This window comes from Miscanthus floridulus, chromosome 4 (genome assembly GCF_019320115.1).
Source record: "Miscanthus floridulus cultivar M001 chromosome 4, ASM1932011v1, whole genome shotgun sequence".
Classification (NCBI taxonomy): domain Eukaryota; kingdom Viridiplantae; phylum Streptophyta; class Magnoliopsida; order Poales; family Poaceae; genus Miscanthus; species Miscanthus floridulus.
Genome location: NC_089583.1, coordinates 92,255,304 through 92,273,751, shown reverse-complemented (window position 1 = coordinate 92,273,751; position 18,448 = coordinate 92,255,304). Strand labels below are relative to the sequence as shown.

The 18,448-nt window shown below is 45.3% G+C and overlaps 2 protein-coding genes across 2 annotated transcripts; both read left to right on the top strand.

Annotated features, from left to right (window-relative positions):
• On the top strand, positions 1 to 4,007 carry LOC136552119 (3beta-hydroxysteroid-dehydrogenase/decarboxylase-like). Its single transcript, XM_066543664.1, has 10 exons — positions 1 to 912; positions 1,008 to 1,178; positions 1,300 to 1,416; positions 1,494 to 1,573; positions 1,660 to 1,858; positions 2,041 to 2,158; positions 2,354 to 2,528; positions 2,653 to 2,809; positions 3,517 to 3,583; positions 3,680 to 4,007. The coding sequence occupies exons 1-10, from the start codon at positions 265 to 267 to the stop codon at positions 3,829 to 3,831; spliced, it is 1,884 nt and encodes a 627-aa protein (XP_066399761.1). The 5' UTR covers positions 1 to 264; the 3' UTR covers positions 3,832 to 4,007.
• A 7,482-nt stretch (positions 4,008 to 11,489) lies between these two features.
• Positions 11,490 to 18,108, top strand: LOC136550020 (flowering time control protein FPA-like). Its single transcript, XM_066541455.1, has 6 exons — positions 11,490 to 11,927; positions 12,490 to 12,732; positions 12,828 to 12,905; positions 13,001 to 13,740; positions 13,835 to 15,192; positions 17,830 to 18,108. Exons 1-5 carry the CDS (start codon positions 11,589 to 11,591, stop codon positions 15,171 to 15,173), a joined length of 2,739 nt encoding a protein of 912 aa, XP_066397552.1. The 5' UTR covers positions 11,490 to 11,588; the 3' UTR covers positions 15,174 to 15,192; positions 17,830 to 18,108.
• The last annotated feature ends 340 nt before the right edge of the window (positions 18,109 to 18,448 follow it).

Genomic DNA, 18,448 nt, shown 5'->3' with positions numbered 1-18,448 from the left:
TTCGAGTTCGACACGATTAAGCTCGAATGCATATGCATCAATGCATGCCATAGTTTATTCTAGTCATAATTTAAACTGATGTATACATAGGGAACCATTTCAAAGCTCATGGAACAGAGATTCGATCCTAAACCTGCATCCTAAGCTCGTGAAGATTCGTATTATCTTGCTTCAAAAAATTCATATTATCATCAAGCTCCAATCTCTTAGAGCCAAAGATCGAAACTATTTACACGCAAAAGTAAGATCGAACTATGTACACAAATGTCGACGGGGAGCTCAATGTTCCAGCACATATGCATGCAGTGCTTACCTGGTCTTGATTTTTTTGGAAAAAAAAAAGTAAAACAAAAGATTGTGAAACGAAAACCCCTCGTGCTCTCCCCATTTCTTCTTGTCCCCCACCTCCGCACTCCCACCCCACCACCGATGGCGACCGCCGTGCCCGGCCCGCCCAAGCCCAAGCCCGCCTGCGCCGTCACGTTCGGCCGCTCCACCCTCCTCGGCCGCTACCTGGCCGCGGCGCTCGCTGCCTCCGGCCGCTGGTCCGCCGTCGCCATCCTCGACCCCTCCTCCCCCACCTCGCCGTCCCCGCCGCCCGGCCCGCCCGCCTCCCACTTCGTCTACCACCACGACGTCGACCTCTCGGCGGACCCCGAGCGCCTCGTCTCCGCGCTCGCCGGCGCCGCGGCTGTCTTCCATGTGGACGCCACCACAGCGACCACCTCCGGGAGCGACGGGTCCTTCCTCTCCCTGCACCGCCTCGCCGTCGAGGGCACGAGGCGACTCCTCACGGCCTGTCGCACCGCCGGCGTGGAGAGGGTGGTGTACACCGGCTCGGCCGACGTGGTCTCTGCCGTTGCCCGCGATGTGATCAATGCCGACGAGGACTCCGCGCCCTACCCTGACAAGGTTTGGTTACTCCGTGATCTGCTCGGCTTTGGGATCCCTGGGCTTGGAGGTGCCATTGGGCTGACGGGCCTCTTGGGTTTTGGCTGTCGGCGCAGTTCGGGAATGCGTTGAGCGAGCTGAGGGCGCAGGTGGAGATGATGGTACTGGGTGCGGACGGGGTCGACGGGATGAGGACGTGCGTGCTGCGGCCGAGCAATCTCTTCGGTCCGGGCGATTCCAGCTTGGTGAGGTTTGTTGCTGGATATGCAAGGTCTCCCTTGGGCAAGGTATTCCAATATGAAATTCACTTTGTCCCTGTGATTTTGCTATTATAAAACATGACCTGGAAATTTTCCCCATGCTTCTTCAAACTATGAAATACTAGTTTTCTTATGTAGTTCTTTTCAGTTTGTAATAGGCAATGTCAGTAACATGTCTGACTTTGCCTATGTGGAAAATGTGGCCCATGCCAATATTTGTGCTGACCAAGCCTTGTCTTCGAGTGCAGCTTCTGTAGCTGGGAAGGTACATTTTTAGAGATAAAAGGGCTATGTTTAGCCATATTACTTTTATGGTTAATTCTGCACACTGAACTTTTACAGACATTTTTTGTTACCAATGATGAACCTATGGAAACATGGGAGTTTATGAATTGCATGATGGAAGCCATGGGTTGTCAGAGGTATTTCTCCCTCCCTCTTTGCCCCTCCCTACTCTTTGAAGGCAACTTGTGAAGTTAACATGTGCTGTGGTTTCTCATCCATTTAGGCCCAGGATTAATCTTCCTGCCAAGATGTTACTGTCTGCAGCCTTGCTTTCCAAAATGATTCATCACAGGCTTGGTTTTCAAATGCTTTCCACCCCTCTTCTCCATCCAGATACAATATACTTCTTGTCATGCACTAGAACCTTTAACACTTCAAGAGCCAGAAGATTACTTGGATACCACCCGATTGTATCATTGGAGGTGAGCTTGTTTTGTTACCATGCTATATTGCAATCACATATGTTCCCTTGGATCATTTGTTTGGTACTGCCCATGTTTTGATATGTTCCTTGTAAAGGCACATGAGTCCCCTTCAAGGGCTTTCTTAATCTTGCAATGCAGATGTTGATAACTATTAAATTTTAATGTTTAACGTGTATCAGGATGGAATTATGAGAACTGTTGGGTCATTTACAGAACTATCAGATAATTTGGGGTTGTCAAGAAAACAAGACTCCTGCGGATCATCAAAGGCAGATAAGCTGCTAAGAAGTGGAACAGGTGATATAGTCCTTTTTTAAGAAAATCTCTCTCTTGTGTTTTCTGCTTTCCACCAAATTGAATGAACTAGAGCCTTGGATACCGAACTTTTCTGATATAGTTGTGTAGAACACTTTTCATTGTTGTTTACTTACTATCACTCAGTTATGATAAATATTTGTTTTTCACTGTTGACATCTTCCATTTCCACTGCAGCTGCTGATATTCTTCTTTGGAGGGATGAAAAGAGAACCTTTTCATTTGTCACAGTATTGTTTCTGGTTTTCTACTGGTTCCTGCTTTCAGACAGAACTTTTGTTTCATCGGCTGCCAAATTTCTTCTAGTGCTCTCCCTTGGTCTCTTTATCCATGGTTTGCTGCCTTCAGAAGTGTACGTGTTTTGGTTGTTCAGCTATCTTTTGAGTACAATAATCTGAAATTAATATTCCCCAGTTCTTGCAAAATAATTTTGTATTATACTATGTTTGAATACTGAAGTTGAACCCCTATTGCAGGTTTGGTTTTACAGTTGAGAAGGTTACATCTGAGCATTTTGAAGTATCACACTTAGCATTGAGGAATTCGCTTATGTGTCTGGCTTCTGCATGGAATGGGAGCATTCATAAACTAAGGGTTCTAGCAGAAGGTGAAGACTGGAGTTTACTTTTGAAGGTTGGTGTTCAGCTTTGTGTCTCCTGGAGGCTTTGTTCATTAAAAATACCCAATATGAGGTCGTTTTCCATTAGGTGCTGCCTTCTTAATTTGGGCTCCTTAAGCCCACATATACCGTTTGGATTTAATCTACTTCAGTGATTGGTCTATCTCTAGCATATTCATGAACCATTTTTTCCCCCTGAAGTTATAGTATTAGGTATAGTTGTTTTCATAAAATTTAATGTACACACACTTTTACTATTCAAAATGTTTCTGCACTCATGTTAAATGATTGAAGTCTTTGGTTAGCTTGGTGTACTTTTGGGCCTTTTGGCTTTAGTTGATCATGAAGTAGAAATAATTTATATGAGGTTACTGTCCTTCTGTATCTTAAATACATCAATACATCAATTTTTTTGTCATGTTGCGTTGATGTTTGTAGGTTACTCTCGGTTTGGTGATTGTCATAAGGGATCAATCATTCCATCTCAGTCGGTGAACTAACTTACCATGTTAAGATAATGCTGCTCGATTAACAGTGTTTAAAATGATGCAAAAATGACTACTCAAGTTTCCTCAACCAAAAGATAGGCTTTAAGTTGAAATTCACTGCAAATCAATAATAAATATTGACATGACAGAGAAAATGTAGCTAAAATGAAGTCATGACCATATAAGAATCAAGTTACAAATGATTGATCCATAGTTTTTTCACTATTTTACAGGTATTTGCATTTTTGTACAGCATCAAACTAATGCTGAGCTTTCAGTTCAGAATTTTGATGGGTCTTGGTAAGGGACTTTCTTTTGCCACTTAAAATTATGATCAACTGATCATTTAGTGTTGTAAACTAAATTGATCATCTGCTGCTTCTCTCCTGTATGCAGTACTGGCATCCATGTTCATTGTCTTCATTGTCTATGAACAATGCGAGGAAGAAATTGACAGTTTGGTGGCAATTGCTTCTGTCAAAGTCGAGTGGCTAATAGACATAGTAGTTGGAATTTTGCCAGCCTCTTTGAAGGCGTATGTAGCCTAGAGAAGGCACATGAAGGATGTGTCGCCAACTCACAATGGTGCTCCTATCTGTAAAAATTTTAGTTCTTTTAAGCTAACATGTCCTGTGTGATTTACCCAAATGTTTGACTGACACTTTCATATTCTTGTTCAAGTTTCACTTTTTTATTAAGTGGGAATCTTTTCTTGTCGCTGTTTACAATTCGTGAGTTGGCATCGCCTGTGTTTTATGCTCATGCGTGGGTACCAAACTACTAAGTCATTTTTCTTTAGCTTTAACCAAATTTATAGAAAAAATATATAAATATCTATAACGCGAAACAAGATTTATTAGATATACTATGGAATGTATTTTGTTAGTGTATTTATTTAATCCTGTACTCGACTTGAGTCTTTTGGGGACGAAGGGAGTAGGTGCAATATATTTTCTATGAATCAGCTTGTTCGGCTACCAGTATTGCGGCTTATTTGCAGCATCACCGGCTGTAGTTTCTCTGCTAGCACTGTACCACTGCTATTTTAGGCTGCCAAAAAGTCACAGTGAACAAACTAATTAAACATCTGTGGTTCCGTGCTGAAGTTTGGGCTCTCATGGTGAGCCACCTCGTTACGGACAATCTTTTGTTGGCTGATACCAAATCATCAACAATAATGATCGTCCGGACCGAAAGGGGCCTCCACCGCTTATTTTCGCACGCGCTGCTCGCCAAACGACCCTACCTGCTTGTCCCGACCGCGTGCCCCTATGCTCGTTGCGTCGTTTCCTTCCTGCGTCGTCGTGCCCATCCGCCAACCCCACTCTGCCTCACGCGCCGTCGTGCCCCGCTGTGTCGTCTGCCTCGCCCGCCTCCACCGCGCTGCCTCCTCGCCTCGGCTGGCCTGCTCGTCCCGACCGCCTCCACCGAGCTGGCAAGCTGCGCCCGCCTCCACCTAGTCGCTGAGCCTCCACGACGGATGCTCTAGCAAGCAGGCGAGGAGGACGAGATTCGTGTGACGTTGTGCCCGCCAGCGAGTTGCCCAGGCTGCTGCCGCACAACGAGGTCCATGCGCCGCTGTCGACCTCCGCGTTGGCGTGCCTCCATTCGTCCAAGTAAAGCCCATGTTGCAAGAGTATGTTTCAAATGTTTCACATGTTTCATCTAGATGTTGCAAGTGATTCATCTTGATGTTGCAAAAGTAGATCGGAATGTTGCACATGTTGCAGTGGCTATACACATATGTTTTAAGTATATGTTCTACATGTTTCATCTCATTTTCGAGACGTATGTTTGCAAGTGTTTCGTCTAGATGTTGCATATGTTTTCACACATATGAAGTATTTTAGGTGTTTTTGCAAGTGTTTCATACACATGTTTTGAGTGTTTCAGCTGTTTCGTACGTATGTTGCAAGTGTTTTATCTAGATATTTCAAAAGTAGATAGATCTAGTGTTGCAGCTAGTGTTTTAGATGCATGTTTCATGTGTTTCATCTGCTTTTCAAACGTTTGTTGCAAGTGTTGCTTCTGATGTTTTTAAAAGTAGATCGGGTGTTGCATCTCTATTTTCATTTTTCTGCTGCCTCACCTTCACCTCGGTGTCCCTCCTCCTCTCGGCATCGGCTGGGCATCCGCCGCCTCCTCCCCTTCTTCTAGATGCTGGCGTAGCCACTTGTTGTAGTCACTTGCTGCAGCTGCTGGCCACGTGTATGCACATGAAAAGTGGAGGGGGCACGAGCGGGGACTCCCCATGTGCAGTCGGGTGGTGCGGGCCCGCGTAGGCGGACGTGGGATGCTGGTGACGAGATTCTAACATATAGGTATGTTAAGTCTCGGGTCCAATAGTTCCCGAACGAAGAAGACCCCTCGACCGAACCCTCCTTCTAGTGAAGGAACCCTGCCAAGCCTGACTACACCACGACCTCCGCTTAGGGCTCGGGGGCTTGCCCGAGCCCCGAGGCTCCCAATCTACGCCAACACTCCGGGCCAGCCCTTGGCTCCTGCTCGGCTAACGATGTCGGCCAAGGCCCGGGCACAAGAAGACACGCCCTGAGCTACCGAGGCTCGGGGGGCTCTTCGGCGCTGCCCCTTGGGCACAGCATTACCGGCCACTTTTCCGACAAGGTCACGCACGGGACGTGACACAAGAAGACAAAGCTTCCCCGTGGCCTCTAAGGGCTCGGGGGCTCCTAGGCCCGCGTGTCAGCCCCTGGAGTCGACCTCCTTCACCGCCAAGACGACTCTAGGAGGTCCACCTAGGGGAGGCTAATCCAAGCCGACATAGCCTGGCACGCAGAGTGTCATAATAGAGCTGACGGACGACGCCCAAGGCTTCTTCGTCTCCACGACACCGCCACGGTCCACAGCACGTCGCTGCAAAGCCCTCCTGGACTCCGGAGCATGTAGACCATAGACTCGTTCCCCTCAAACTGTCATGTACCCGACCTATCTTGTTATATAAAGAATAAGGTCAGACCTAGGGGGATGATCATAAGAAGAAAGATCATTCCATTCAACTCCATCCTTGGGCCTTTGCTCAGCATCGAGAGCAAGGCAACCTAGAGAGGGCACCGAGAGCTCTTCCACCACATCCTGTCGTCTTCCTCCTCTCCAACGAGGGGAAGGCTCCATCGACGGTGAGGCAACCTTAGGATTAGCACCGAGCTAACCCCCTACCAAATCTCTCTCTACAACCCTGTGGTACCCCCGATTTTGGGTGCTTTTTAGTATAAGGATCATCAGCTATTGGATGTAGGGAATCGATTGACCCAAACCAGGATAAACCGTCGCATCATCTCCGTGATTCTTGTGTTCTTGAGTCCACCCGAGCCACTAGAGACCCATACTCTGACAACGACTCGAACAACAATGCTTGCCGCAGTTCCGATCCCATGACAGTAGGTGTGCGGGGGGAGACAAAAGTGTAGGCGTGGGCGTCCGTCCGGATGCTAGCACTGCCGAATCATCAAACATATTCTATTACTAGCAAATATGCAACAGAATATACAGTTGTGTGGTTACATAGACAATTTATGGCTTGGAATTTTTTAATGAACTTATCATGTGTTTCATTTCGTCTTGGAATCGAACTTTCGTAGACGTGTGTAGTGTGCTACACTAACTCATATAGGTAGGAGAGGTTTATAGATTTGTCCAATGATACATTGTGCTTTCTAATTTGGACTCTGGACATGTTGCTCTAACACGTATAAGCTCCCCTAAAAAAAACGTATAAGCCGAGGAGCATGTCGCAATGTAGGAAATATGTTGTGTGTTCTAACAAAAAAGAATTCTTGTGAACCTGAGTAAATAATAACTAACACTCTGAATGAAATTTCAGAGCTGCCCACATGGGTCTTGCGAAAAAGATCAAAATTAGCCCATAAACATGCGACGCAATGCTTGCGGTTAGCACTTAACCTCTTTATAAACCTACCTAGATCACCATTATAGACAACAACATCAGAATACTTTAGTGAGCATGGTACACAAACTCGACCAAAATAATCACAATACACAAGATCGCCTTCTAGAGATCAACGGGCATCAATATCACAGATGTAGTTAGAGTAGATATGAAATTAACACAGCTAGTGAGCGGTGGGGGTGGGGCCAATTGCAAGTTCAAATTGTGTACAGCTGCACGGGAGCAAACAAATTCTTTCATCCTTGAAATCCATATAAGCAAAATAGTAATAAACCCAATAGCTCTGGAATCAAAACATTTGCATATATGTTAACTTTTGATAGCCATCATTGTTATCTTTGTACTAATCCATTATCCATGTGTCGATACAATATTGCACTGTCTAAAGCAGAGTTTCTCGATGATGGGATGATAGTAACCGACGTGACGAGCAAGCAATGAACAAGGAATAGAGGGACCCAAATTCCTAGAGTATGCATCCCTATTAATGAAGAGTTTGCTGTGTTTGCGCCTCGCTTGAGGGCAACGGTTAGCAGGAGCTTTGAGGCTATGGTAGCAAGATTGCTACTGAGGGGACAACAACACACGGATGTTAGATCACCGATTTACGGCCATTGTTTGGATCGATGGCGCGGGGGAGCAATGATGTAAGGAGGCCACGGGTGCGAGGACGAGGGTGTATGATGCCAACTAGGGTCTGTGATGACGAGAATGTGTTGCAGCAATTCAGACGAAAAAAGGCAAAGAGAAAAATGATTCATAAAGGAGATTAAAGGGGGTATATAAATAAATAGGGCATGCAACACATCGCATTGATATTGACAAAGGGTGAAAAAAGCTAAACGCTGAGCCCACTAATTAATAGCAAATGAAGTTTTCATACATGGCTAGTGTCTGGATTAGATATAGATCAGGAGATAGATTTATGCACGGGTAAAGTCCGGGTCAGATATGGTCATATGGATGAGGAGAGACGTATGCCATATACAAACTTATGCACTCTAGTGGAGAGAGAGGTGTTGGGAGCACTTGTGATCGAGCTGGCTCAAAATCAAGTGCTCACGTTGGAGCCAATCTTATGGGATTGTAAGCTTGATAGAGGATCGGTAATCCTTGGTAGTGAAAGGTCCTAATGGCTAGAGGGGGGGTGAATAGCCTAATAAAAATTTCTACAACAACACTTAAACAAATGGTTAGACAATTATGAGGCGACGCAAGTGTTGCGCTAGCCTACTCAAAATGCAAGCCACCTACCACAATTCTAGTTTAGATAGTGTCAATTTACACAAGAGCAATGACACTACCCTATGTTAGTGTGCTCTCAAAGGCTAACTAAAGAGCCACACCAACCAAGCATACAAGCTCTCACAACTAGCTACACTAAAGAGCTTGTCAACTAGTTTGTGGTAAAATAAAGAGAGTGATCAAGAGGGTTATACCGCCGTGTAGATGAATAAACCAATCAATCACGAAGATGAATAACAATGATGACCAATCACCTCGGAATCAATGATGAACATAATGATTTTTACCGAGGTTCACTTGCTTGCTGGCAAGCTAGTCCTCGTTGTGACGATTCACTCACTTGGAGGTTCACGCGCTAATTGGCTTCACATGCCAAACCCTCAATAGGGTGCCGCACAACCAACACAAGATGAGGATTACACAAGCCACGAGCAATCCACTAGAGTACCTTTTGGCGCTTCGCCGGGGAAAGGTCAAGAACCCCTCACAATCACCACGATCGGAGCCGGAGACAATCACCACCCTCCGCTCAACGATCCTCGCTGCTCCAAGCCGTTTAGGTGGCGGCAACCACCAAGAGTAACAAGCGAAATTCACAGCAAAACACGAACACCAAGTGCTTCTAGATGCAAACACTCAAGCAATGCACTTAGATTCACTCCCAATCTCACTAAGATGATGAATTAATGATAGAAATAAGTGGGAGGGCTTTGGCTAAGCTCACAAAGTTGCTATGTCAATGAAAATGTGTAAGAGAGTGAGCTTGAGCCGGCCATGGGGCTTAAATAGAAGCCCCACGAAATAGAACCGTTGTACCCTTTCACAGGGCACAGCGCGGGGTGATCGGACGCTCCGGTCCGATCGACCGAACGCTGGCCCTCAGCGTCCGGTCACGTGATTCACGCCACGTGTCCTCTGCTTCAAATACTGTTCGTCAGATTTCAACGGTCGTCTGCTGACCAGATGCTCTAGCAAAACTGACTGGACGCTGAACCACCAGCGTCCGGTTGTTTACAGTAAGGGTCCAAATCTGGTTTTCTTTGATCGGACGTGTCCGGTCCACCTTGACCGGACACAGACCAGTGTCCGATGCAAAACCCCAGTCACTGTGTCGCCATGTCAGTTTGACCAGACGCAGAAACCAGCATCCGGTGCATCTCAGGTTTAGCGTCCGGTGTTTTCAGACCCAGCGTCCGGTCAGTTGACTGACGCCAGCATCTTTGCGATCAACTCATTTTCACTTCTAACTTTTTCACCCTTGCTCCAATGTGCTAACCAAGAATTTGCATCCGACGCAATAGAAAATAGGCATTCCATTTTTCCGAAAGCGCCGACACCACCTCCTTTGTAAATATGCCAACACCACCAAGTATATCACCTTGTGCATATGTGTTAACGTATTTTCACAAATATTTTCAAAGGTGTTAGCACTCCACTAGATCCTAAATGCATATGCAATGAGTTAGAGCATCTAGTGGCACTTTGATAACCGCATTCCGATACGAGTTTCACCTCTCTTAATAGTACGGCTATCAAACCTAAATGTAATCACACTCTCTAAGTGTCTTGATCACCAAAACAAAATAGCTCCTACAAAATATACCTTTGCCTTGAGCTTTTTGTTTTTCTCTTTCTTCTTTCCAAGTCGAAGCACTTGATCATTACCATGCCATCATCATCATCATGCTATGATCTTCATTTGCTTCACCACTTGAAGTGTGCTACCTATCTCATGATCACTTGATAAACTAGGTTAACACTTAGGGTTTCATTAATTCACCAAAACCAAACTAGAGCTTTCAGGTGGGCTCACCATAACATGGACAAGGGGTGACCGGCAAGTCACTGATAGCACAAAAAAGATCTTATGTCATCCTTTGTGTGATATCACTTTCTTGTTGTCTCTGCTTTTGTATCACTTTGTGTTCTTTCATTCCTAGAGTAGAGATAGTAAGACTTGTCAACCTAAACTTGCAAGATCTAGTTAGTGGTAGAATTATTAGGGTCACCTTTGTTTCTAACCTAGTTTATAAGTGCAGTTTTAGAAATCAAAATAGGATATTCATCTATCGCCTAGATCATTCTTAGTTCCTTACGCACTAGATAGTTTCTTACACATTAGAAGGACAGACACAAATGACATAACACAAGCCACCTACTGCCTCTGTTGTAAAAAGAATACACATCTTGTTTTTTTTTGTTGCGTCAAACTTTTCAAGTTATCAAATATAAATAAAAATATTGCGGTTGCGTTTACATTATTGCCACTGGAGAGAAGTTTAAACAAACACTTTGTCATTTTTGCTTACGTGGCATGCTACGCCCGCGTGCCATGCAAGAGCTCAGTCAGCGGGACACATAAGATAGCATTGGTAGCAAGTGCAAGCTCAGCCCTAGCTGCAAGCGAGCTTGGCCCTGGCGGTGGCGCGGGCGGCCCAGGCAGCCCTAACGGCGACGCAAGCAGCCCCGGCGAGGGAGCTTGTCCATGGTGCGTGCGCGTGCTGAAGAAAGGAGCGAAGAGGATGACATGTGGGCTCCACCTAAAACATGTGTCTAAAGGCAGGAAAGACATTTCATGTGCCATGATGGCTGAGTTCCAGTGTGACGCGCGGATGTGGCAACCACGTATTATAATCTAAAGGGGTAAAAAGATTTGTTCAAACTTTTTTTCAATAGCAATTACTTCCTATATATAAAGATATAATAACCGTAAAAAGTGATAACAGGAGAGGGGGCTTTTTTTTTTTATCAGAAAGTTAAATTTCCGGTCAGGTTGGGTTTGGTCACGTTGGGGTCGGGCGGGTACGATCAAAATACACGATGACACCCGGGGCTCTTCGGCTTACACCATATTCGGCTTTTTTGATTTTTTTTAATTGAAACAGTATTTTTCTCTCGTAATAATTTAGCCGAAACAGTATTTTTGAGCCATTTTCGGCCAAATTTCTGCCAGCTGAACGGTGCGCCGGTTCGACTCGAACACATTTTTGCTCTGAATAAGTACGGACCGAACCACCCAAACCCACCGTACAGAGCCCAGACTCGAGAGCCCTCGTGCTCGCGTGCAAATCCAACCCAAATTCCCCGTGCTCTAGGGTTCCCACGACCCCCTCCCTCTCCGCCGCTCCGGCGATGTCGTCGGAGCCTCCGCCCGCGGAGTCCCCCGAGGCGCCTGCCTCCGGCTCCGGTTCCCCTTCGAAGGACGCCGTCGGCACTGAGGGCGCCGCCGCTGTGGGGGGCCCGGAGACGAACACGCTCTGGGTGGGCAACCTGCCCTTGCACGTGACCGAGGGCGATTTGTTGGCGCTGTTCGGGCCGCACGGCGCGCTCGATTGCGCCCTCGCACGAGCCGGATCTCGCAGCTACGCGTTCGTCCTCTTCCGTTCCCCAGCCGAGGCTCGCGCAGCCGTCGAGGCCACCCGGGGTGAAAAGGTCAAGGGGGCTGCCATGCGCATCGAGTTCGCGCGGCCGGTAATTTAGTTCCTTCTGCCCCCAAGCTGGGATCTGCTGCCTCCCGCGCTAGATTATTTTTTTATTGAATGAAAATAAAGACCTCCCGCCCTAGATTTATCCCGCTGCTTGTGTCCGCGACGCCGCGTGATTTTTTCCCCGCTAGCTAGGGTTTAGGTCCGCCTATTTATTGTGATGGTAGATATCGATCTGGAATTTGTAGCTGCTGATGAAAATGCTACACCGACAGTTTTGGTCGAGGATACTGGCCGTATAACATGTTTATCTATTTGCAATCTGGCTGATTAGGTTCTTATTCTATATTATATTAGAAGATGCTCCTTTCCTTGCAAATTTCTTGCACAGTAGTGCTCGGCCCGATGATTCATGCAAAAATGCAGGATGATGCAGTTTTATGCTACTCAGGATCTAACTTGTTCTGAAGATTCAGTGTGCAATGTGTTTCTCATGGTTTAATTTTAAGTTATAGGGTCCTGTGTGTTTCCATGTTTTTGTTGGAACCGGAGACTGAGTACCATGCGACCATGCCTTTATAAGTTTTTTTTTGTTTTGTTTTTTACAGGCTAAAGCTGTTAGGAATCTGTGGGTTGGTGGGATTAGCCCATCGGTCTCGAAGGAGGAGCTTGAGGAGGAGTTTCAAAAGTTCGGAAAAGTTGAAGGTGTTGCATTCTCCCAAGATCAGACTTCAGCGTACATTGATTTTGAGAAGCTTGAAGATGCAATTTCTGCTCACAAAGCCTTGAATGGAAAAACTTTAGGTGGCAAGGAATTGTGTGTTGATTTCCAAAGGTCCAAGGGAAGAGCGGTGTGTATCCATAGTGTTGGCTGGATTTGTATTTCCTCTGTTAAAATTTTATAATGGATTTTCTTGTTACAACTTGTTTGTACTGATTTGTATAGGAATGGTCAGAAGTTAGCAGCTTCAATGGTAGAGTATCAGGGCCAGTGGGTGATAAGAGAGGCAGTGGCCCTCCAAAGGTGCACTGTTTAGATATATAGACATTTGTTGTGTCGTTGGTGATTCTCTTTCATCTGCTGATGTTGCTTACTATCATGTTCTGTTTACCTGGCAGGGTTCTGCTGGAATACGGATGCGAGAAGCACAACCTACCAATGTTCTCTGGGTTGGTTTTCCAGGTGCTTATAAAGTCATTAATGAGGAGACACTTAAGCAAGCCATGTCAGCATTTGGTGTCGTTAAGAAGATAAAAATTTTCCAGACAAGGCAGTATGCTTTTGTTGAGTTTGCAAATGTTGCGGACGCTTATAATGCTAAGATGAATCTAGATGGTTATCTTTTCAATGATCCTAGGATTCAGATTCTTTTCTCAAACAGTGAGCTCGCACCAAACAAATTGGATAACCCCACATCGGCTGCTGGATTTCCTAGATCAGAAATGTATTCCAGTGATGGTCGTCAAGGCCCTGGTATTGGCAGTGGAACTTTGCAAGGGTATGATCCACCAAGAGGAGGAAGATCAAGATATTATGATTATGGGGGTATGCCTACTCCAGGTGGTATCCTTTCACAACCTGAATCATTTGACCCAAGAGAAGCAAAAAGAATGAGGCCCGATGCTGGTGCTGACCCTCATCTAAGGGCAGGCAGCGCAGGTCTTTATTCTGCTGGGTACCGTCATCAGGGCAGTTCTGTGCATGCTGAGGGAAGCTCAACTCCTGTTATTCGAGTCCGGGGCACAGTGCATCGAACATCATACATTGATCACTGTTGGCGTGGCAGTATTGCCAAAGGTGGATCCCCTGTTTGTCATGCTCGTTGTTTGCCTATAACAAATGGCAGTGACATACCTCTGTAAGTCCAAACATCGTTGCACAAATATTTGTTCTGTTATATAAACTTGAATTGTATATGTTAATGATCTTACTCTGCTATTTAAACTTTGCAGACCGGACGTTATGAATTGCTCAGCTCGGACTGGATTGGATATGCTGGCGAAGCACTATGCAGATGCCACTGGATTTGACATTGTCTTTTTCTTACCAGATAGTGAAGATGACTTCGTTTCTTATACTGAGTTCTTGCGCTACCTGGGCTCAAAAAGCCGGGCTGGGGTTGTAAAAGTTGATGCAGGGACTACTTTGTTTTTGGTGCCACCATCAGATTTCCTAACAAATGTGTTGCAAGTTGATGGTCCAGAGCGCCTTTATGGTGTGGTATTGCACATTCCACAAATCTCTGCTGCTGCTGCACTGAGGCCACATTTAACTGGGACAGAACAGCAACCTTACTATGATGAAAGGGAAACTCTGCCTACACAAAGAAAGTATAGTATCATTTCTCCTAACGACAGTGGCCACGTTGATGCTGATTATCGGGCATCTTTTCATGAGGATTCAATGCATCATTTGGGGCATATTCCTGGAAGGCCTCGGGTGGATGAAGGCCAAGCAGTCCAGCCAGCTCTTGCAGGTTTTCCTGCTAATCAAGCGACTGGGCTGCAAGTTCAATCTTTGCTCAAGCCTGACATTATGTCTACTTTAGCAAAACTTCTGCCTAGTGTGCAGTCACCGCTGGTTAGTGGTCAGATGAATGCTACAGACAGACCATCACAGATGCAGTATCCATCTATGCTTTCAAAAGTATGGATTCCTGAAAACCAAGTTACTGCTTCAAATTCATCCGTTGGGCAAATTGCCAATGTTCAGCATCCAGGACAACAGTTTAGCAGGCAAGCTTCAGCTGCTCATTTGACAAACTATGGGAACATGGTGAGTGCTCAGGAGCGCTCAATACAGCATACTGCTTACAACCCTGAAGTTGCTTTGAACTTACCACCACCGCCTCCACTTCCAACAGTACCACACAGTTCTGCTACATTACCATCTCAAGGTGGACACAGTTTGCCCACACAGACAAACCAGCAACTGTATCTGCCAGAGCAGTATTATGTGCCCCAAAGCAACTATGGTCCATTAGCTCCGGCTACCCATTCTAACCTTCAAATCAGCAACACTAACAACCCCACCCCTACCATTCCAGAAGTGAACCCTGGACCTCCAACAAATAATCAGATCGGGAATTTGGCCCAGCTCCAGCATTCTATGCCACTGCATGTTGATAGGGCAAGTCAGGATTTCTCTTCTCAGGGGCAACAGCAAAATCTTGGTCCTGGTGCTGCACAAGCTCCTGAGGAGGATAAAAGCAAGAAGTACCAGGCGACACTCCAGTTAGCTCAAAATCTACTGCTTCAGTTACAGCAGCGCAGATCTGGAAATCAATCCTGAGACCTAATTATTGCTTCAGGTAAGTGCACCTATTCATTTAATATTTTCTGTTGTTTGCTATATCTTATCTGCTTGTGCAAGGTTCATCAAATCATTGTTAACCTAATCCTAACAGTAGCTTGCATTTGGTAAGTTCAAAATGTAATTCAATGAAATGAGTTTGTTTTAAACAAAATGGCCATTGTTTGCCATCTCAAGATTGTGTTTGATTGGCCTAGAATTTATAGACACAACACACAATTAACACTGAAACATTAGATTAGAACAAGGTTTAATCTTAGACGTTCATATCCTAGTCAAGTAAGGCCAGTATGCACACTTGATTTTAGTTTTATTTGCTTGCATAACACATCTCTTGCCAGTTTGCTTGCGTGATATGTTGACATCTGTGTATTCTTTCTTGACTGCCTTGCTAAATCTGATCTGCACAGTTCCTTGGTAGTCTAGTGAGAGTTTCAGCATTACAGTAAAACAGTAGATAAAGTAGTCATCACTGTTAAAACACCACGTTGCTTACATGAGGCAATATTAGATCTCTAATTGATTAATGTATGGACATCTTTAATGTAATGGTTTTATGATAGATACTTGAGAAGCAGTGAGGATACCTTGAAACAAAATGAAATAAAAAAGCTTTCTTCACCAGTTTTGACGCAGTTCTTGGTTCTCGTGGTAAAGTGGGAGTACCATTTCTCACAATACGATGAGAAACCATTCTACAGTATGGTGATTCGTCTACTGCGAACCCTTCTGTCTTCTGCGAGACTCGGTTTAGACGCCCTGCTGCTTTCTTCTATGTAGCATCGGACAACTTTCGTAAACAATAACGCACCCAACAACGCCTTACCGTGATGTTCTGTTATCCAAATCACCATGGCCCGGTAGTATTCATCTTTGGCGTGCCACAAGCGTCGTTTCAGCCGAACAAAAAAACTGGCGCTCACAGACCAAACGACAAAACGACAATGAAACGGTGAACATCGTGGTTAAACATCGACTGAAATTGCCTGGCTGCTAGCGATTTCTTTGTTGATCCGTTGAGCTACGTTGGATTCTCCAATTCCCCTTTATCATACCTTTTGCTTGTTATTACATGCAAACTGGCATGTGGCATTTGATAGCAAGCCTGCAGCGCCAGCTGCAATCACTTGCCTGCCTCAGTTTTCGTGTAGCTAGTTCATTTGAGCATCGATGAGCTTGTGTAGGATAAGTGCATTAAACGGAGTATAATGGAGCATCTGGGGCCATCGATCGTAGAGGCGATTGTCCGTAATGAGCTTGTCAATACATGAATACAATATTAATCGTTGATCTAAACCGTATGGATTTCAGCGCCTCACTCATCGTCATCGATGTTGAGTACGCCGCAGGAAATGAAGCAAAACTATGCATTACTAGTTTGCATCCTGTGCCTGTAGCGTGCTTTAATTATTCGCTCGCTACATGGGTCCGTATATTCCCTAAAGCGCGCTGGCGTTAACGAACAGGGTGAGCTTGTACGCACCAGTGCCAGAAAATATTCGAAGCTGTCGCGCGGGTTCGTTCGCTCCAGGCCTGCGTATAAACAATGCAGTCCGCAGTGCGTGCAGCGTACGGTGATTCCAGGGTTCTCGGCTACCCACAGAATAAAACAATGTTTCTTTTACGTCAGGAGTCGGTAGGAGTCATGGAAATACTTGGCCCGGCTTCTCTCGCTGAACAGTGAACACAGTCTTGCACGTTCTGCAAGCGGGCAATCAGTGGCACGCTTCGCTTCCGCTACTCGTGCGTGCGAACATCTCCGTTCTGCCTATGCTGACTTGGTGACACGTTCACGTTTACTGTTTGATCGATGGCCAATGAACCCATGACACGTCGTTTTATTACGCACGGGGTCGATATCCACGCTTGATCGGCGTCTGGGTGGACGACGATCAGGAGTCGATCGGCCCTGTTCCCGGCTGAATTTTGGTTGAAAAATACTGGCTGAATTGTTGTGAGAGAAAAATACTGTTTCGGCTGCAAAAAAAAAAAGCTGAACAAGCCGGATATGAGGTAAGCGGAACGGGGCTGATATTTACCGCAAGTGGTCGATCTTGTGTTGGTGTCGATTGTTCTCTCGTTTTCTTTTACTTGCTTATATTAATTATTTACAGCAGTATTAATGCAGAGAGTGAAAGTACAGAGAGCAAAGTTAAGATGATAGCCTCGTTTTCTTTTAATAATAACTGGTTAAAAGAGTAGATGAAAGGGAATAGAGTTCAGATAACAGCCATTCTCTATAAATCGCTTTCGTTCTCTCTCCTAATCACACTGAGTTTTTTTTCTCTCTCCGATGTGCTAGTGGCCCTTGGGGGTCCAAAGTCAAGCTTGGCTGAATCATGGGGCGCTTGACCCATACGGTCAGGATTTCGTTTCGATTTCAAACATTTTCTGTTCAAACACAAATTGCTTGTTCTCATTCGACGCTTAACCTCGAACTAGCGCCTGAACCTATGAATTAAAATGACCGAGAGGCTTCAGTCTGGCAGTAGTGGAACTTTTGTGATGCGTTTCCTGCACTGAACTACACCTCGATTAAATAATATGCAAACTCGCGTTGAATACTCGTTTCGTTATTTATTATCCATCTGCAAGTCAGATTCGCGTCATATTCCTGACAAAAACGTTTGTGTAGGTACCACAAGTCTCACCTCAGCCGGTTTCAAACAAGGATGCAGCGCCACAGCGGAAGTGGCCCATGCTGTCAGTTCGTTAGCCTACTACACCTACCTACCCCAGTTCTGCCTTTTTATTTAAAGACAGACATTACCAGAAAACAATTTATTTTTCTCCTTTTCTTTTCCATGTATTTGATATAATCCAGCCTGGATTTTGTACTCGTATGTTATCATGGCCTCGTGTTATATTATTATTTACTCTTTTCCTTTGAAACTATATGCTATGTACTGTGCTGTGTACTTTTGCTGGTTGCTGATTCCAACAGAACGGAAGCTTGTTCAGAGACTCGAGTGGAATCATAACTCGCGTAGCTGCGCTGGTGCGCTTGCGCATCGTTTCATAGTCATAGGCCCTGATCGCTGGACCCATGAGCCATATTATTTCAGTGAACGAATGATGTTTTTTTTATAATAAATCAACGAATAATATTTTCAGCCATGACTTTTCAGCAAAGTGAATATGGCCTAGTCCATAGGTTCGGTCGATGCCTCGTGCTCTCTCAGTCGTAAGGGACACCAGAAATGGCAACAGCAACGACCAACTCAACCAGGAGGACTTCTGTTTGTTTGTTTGTC